Below are 2,425 nucleotides of genomic sequence, written 5' to 3'. Positions count from 1 at the left end.
CGTCCCCCTACCGTCCCTTCATGGGATCTGCCCACTGTGCTGAGGGCTCTGAAGGGCCCTGCTTTTGAGCCGCTACAGTCTGCCAACATTCGGTCGCTGTCACTGAAGACTGCTCCGCTTCTGGCACTGGCATCAGTAAAGCGAATAGGGGACCTGCAGGCGCTCTCCATTAGCCCTACCTGCCTGGAATTCAATATGTTCCCATAGCATCTTAAGACAAGACGCAGTACGAGTGTAGTATCGAAAGGGAACGTACTCGGTTACTATCGTAACCTCGGTTCCCTGAGATACAGAACGAGTACTGCGTTGCTAGCAGTGCTATGTAGCTGCACGACTCAGTCGTCGCTTCAGTCGAAGTAACCTGAGAATCCTGTGGCGAACGCCCGCTTATATAGCCAGATGCCCCGCCCATTCTGCCGGGCTTTGGCAGGCTTTGGCGGGCTTCGCTCCGCTGCCGAGCCATTGGTTAATTTTTAATACACTGCACGAACCAATGGCCGTGCAGTTTCACTGCGTGAATGGAAAAAAAGGCTTCAGTTCAGGAGAAAAAAGGCTTTTCCCATATGCGTCTAGCAAGACGCAGTACTTGTGTAGTATCGAAAGGGAACCACTGGCCTATAGGTATCAGGGCCCATTCTACAAGGAATGTGGCCTCATCTTGGGCCTTGGCCAGAGGTGTTTTTTGGTGACAAGCAGAGCTTCTCCAAATCATCCAGTTTCACTGCGTGATTGAAAAAAGGCTTCAGTTCAGGAGAAAAAAGGCTTTTTCCCATAGTGTCTTAAGACAAGATATCCATATTCCATATCTCAGGGAACTGAGGTTACGATAGTAACCGAGTACGTTTTGTGCTCCAGGGTCACACCTCAATTAAAATCACTTTTAGAAAGAAAACGTCCAGTAGACTGACCTGTCAATCCCATAAATGTAGGACACGGCCATCATCTCACAGAAGGCGATGATCAGTAAAGGAATGGATCCGGCGAAACCGTCGAACAGAGCCAGCCAATATTCACCTGAACCCTGAGCGAAGATAATGGCCAGACCGAACGAGACGAAACACACCAGACCTGAAACACACACACACACAGGTTTGTTTTTGTGAATTGTGGGGACTCTCCATAGGCGTAATGTTTTTTATACTGTACAAACCGTATTTTCTTGCGCCCTACACCTAAACCTACCCCTCACAGGAAACTGTGCACATTTTTACTTTCTCAAAATAACTCATTCTGTATTATTTATAAGCCTTTTGAAAAATGGGGACATGGGGTAATGTCCTCATAAGTCACCTTCTGCTTGTAATACCTGTCATACCCATGTCATTATACAAATTTGTGTCCTGATATGTCACAAAAACACGCACACACACACTCTCTCTCACACACACACACACTCTCTCTCACACACACACACACACACACACACACACACACACACACACACACCGTGTGAACATCACAGGCATGGCTCATGAAGACTGAAGGGTGGATTTATACTGTTTGTGTGGCTGTACCTGTATAGGCCTCCTTCGGCCAGTGCTTTGGTAAGATGTTGAGGTCCTGCAGCGGCACCACGACTCCTTCAACACTCCCGAACATAGTGGACAATCCCAAACAGAAGAGCATGATGAAGAACAGCACTGACCACAGAGGAGAGAAGGGCATCTTAGTGATGGCCTCAGTGAACACGATGAAGGCCAGACCGGTTCCCTCAACCCCCTGCAGAGAACGGGATGGGGTCAACAAGCCTGACGAGGATCGTAGAGTCAAGAGAAGGTAACACAGACCTGACTGAGAAACGTCTGCATGTCGCAGGTCTTCAGCTGCAGCTCCTGTAAGGTCTGTGGTGCCGTGCTGTTGAGATGCTGAAGAAAACCCTCGTAGTTGCTCTCGGTGATGTTTCCCTCCGGCAGATCAAACGTGTTCAGCAGCGTCAGGATGTTACTGTCAACAAACCACAGCACTGAGAACTTCAGCTTATTATCTTTAAACATGCTTATAACAACCAAAGAAGTGACTTTATATATTTTAGTATATTTTGAATATTTATTTCATATATTTATTTATTTATTATACAAATATTTAAATAGAGAATGAAAAAAGTGTATAATGTATAATGATAAAAATATATATTAATATAAATCATAAAATTACATATATATTATAATACATTTTTAATCATTTTATATATTAATGTATGTAATATTAAATATATTTATTTATAGTTTTTTTTTAAACAAATATTAACAAAAATGTAATTTGTAATCTATTTAATGTTTATATATATTTAATGTTTAAATATATTATTTTGATAAGATGTATTTAATATATTAATTGATTATATATTGATTAAATATATATATTTATACATTTATTTGTAATATAAATATTTCATATATGTTTTTAAATAGAAAATAAAAAATAT

General features: G+C 41.6%; 1 protein-coding gene across 1 annotated transcript in view; it reads right to left on the bottom strand.

Moving 5' to 3' along the window:
* LOC107694380 (sodium-dependent neutral amino acid transporter B(0)AT1-like) overlaps positions 1 to 2,425 on the bottom strand; it is a 28,766-nt gene that overhangs the window by 11,657 nt on the left and 14,684 nt on the right. Inside the window, exons 8-10 of the mRNA XM_016494067.1 lie at positions 1,788 to 1,944; positions 1,515 to 1,719; positions 909 to 1,068 (exon numbers count right to left, since the gene is read on the bottom strand). Coding sequence (XP_016349553.1) covers positions 909 to 1,068; positions 1,515 to 1,719; positions 1,788 to 1,944 — 522 coding nt within the window. The remainder of the gene's footprint in view (positions 1 to 908; positions 1,069 to 1,514; positions 1,720 to 1,787; positions 1,945 to 2,425) is intronic.

Source organism: Sinocyclocheilus anshuiensis, unplaced genomic scaffold (genome assembly GCF_001515605.1).
Source record: "Sinocyclocheilus anshuiensis isolate Anshui unplaced genomic scaffold, SAMN03320099.WGS_v1.1 scaffold2100, whole genome shotgun sequence".
Taxonomy (NCBI): Eukaryota; Metazoa; Chordata; class Actinopteri; order Cypriniformes; family Cyprinidae; genus Sinocyclocheilus; species Sinocyclocheilus anshuiensis.
This window is presented reverse-complemented; position numbering and strand designations above follow the sequence as displayed.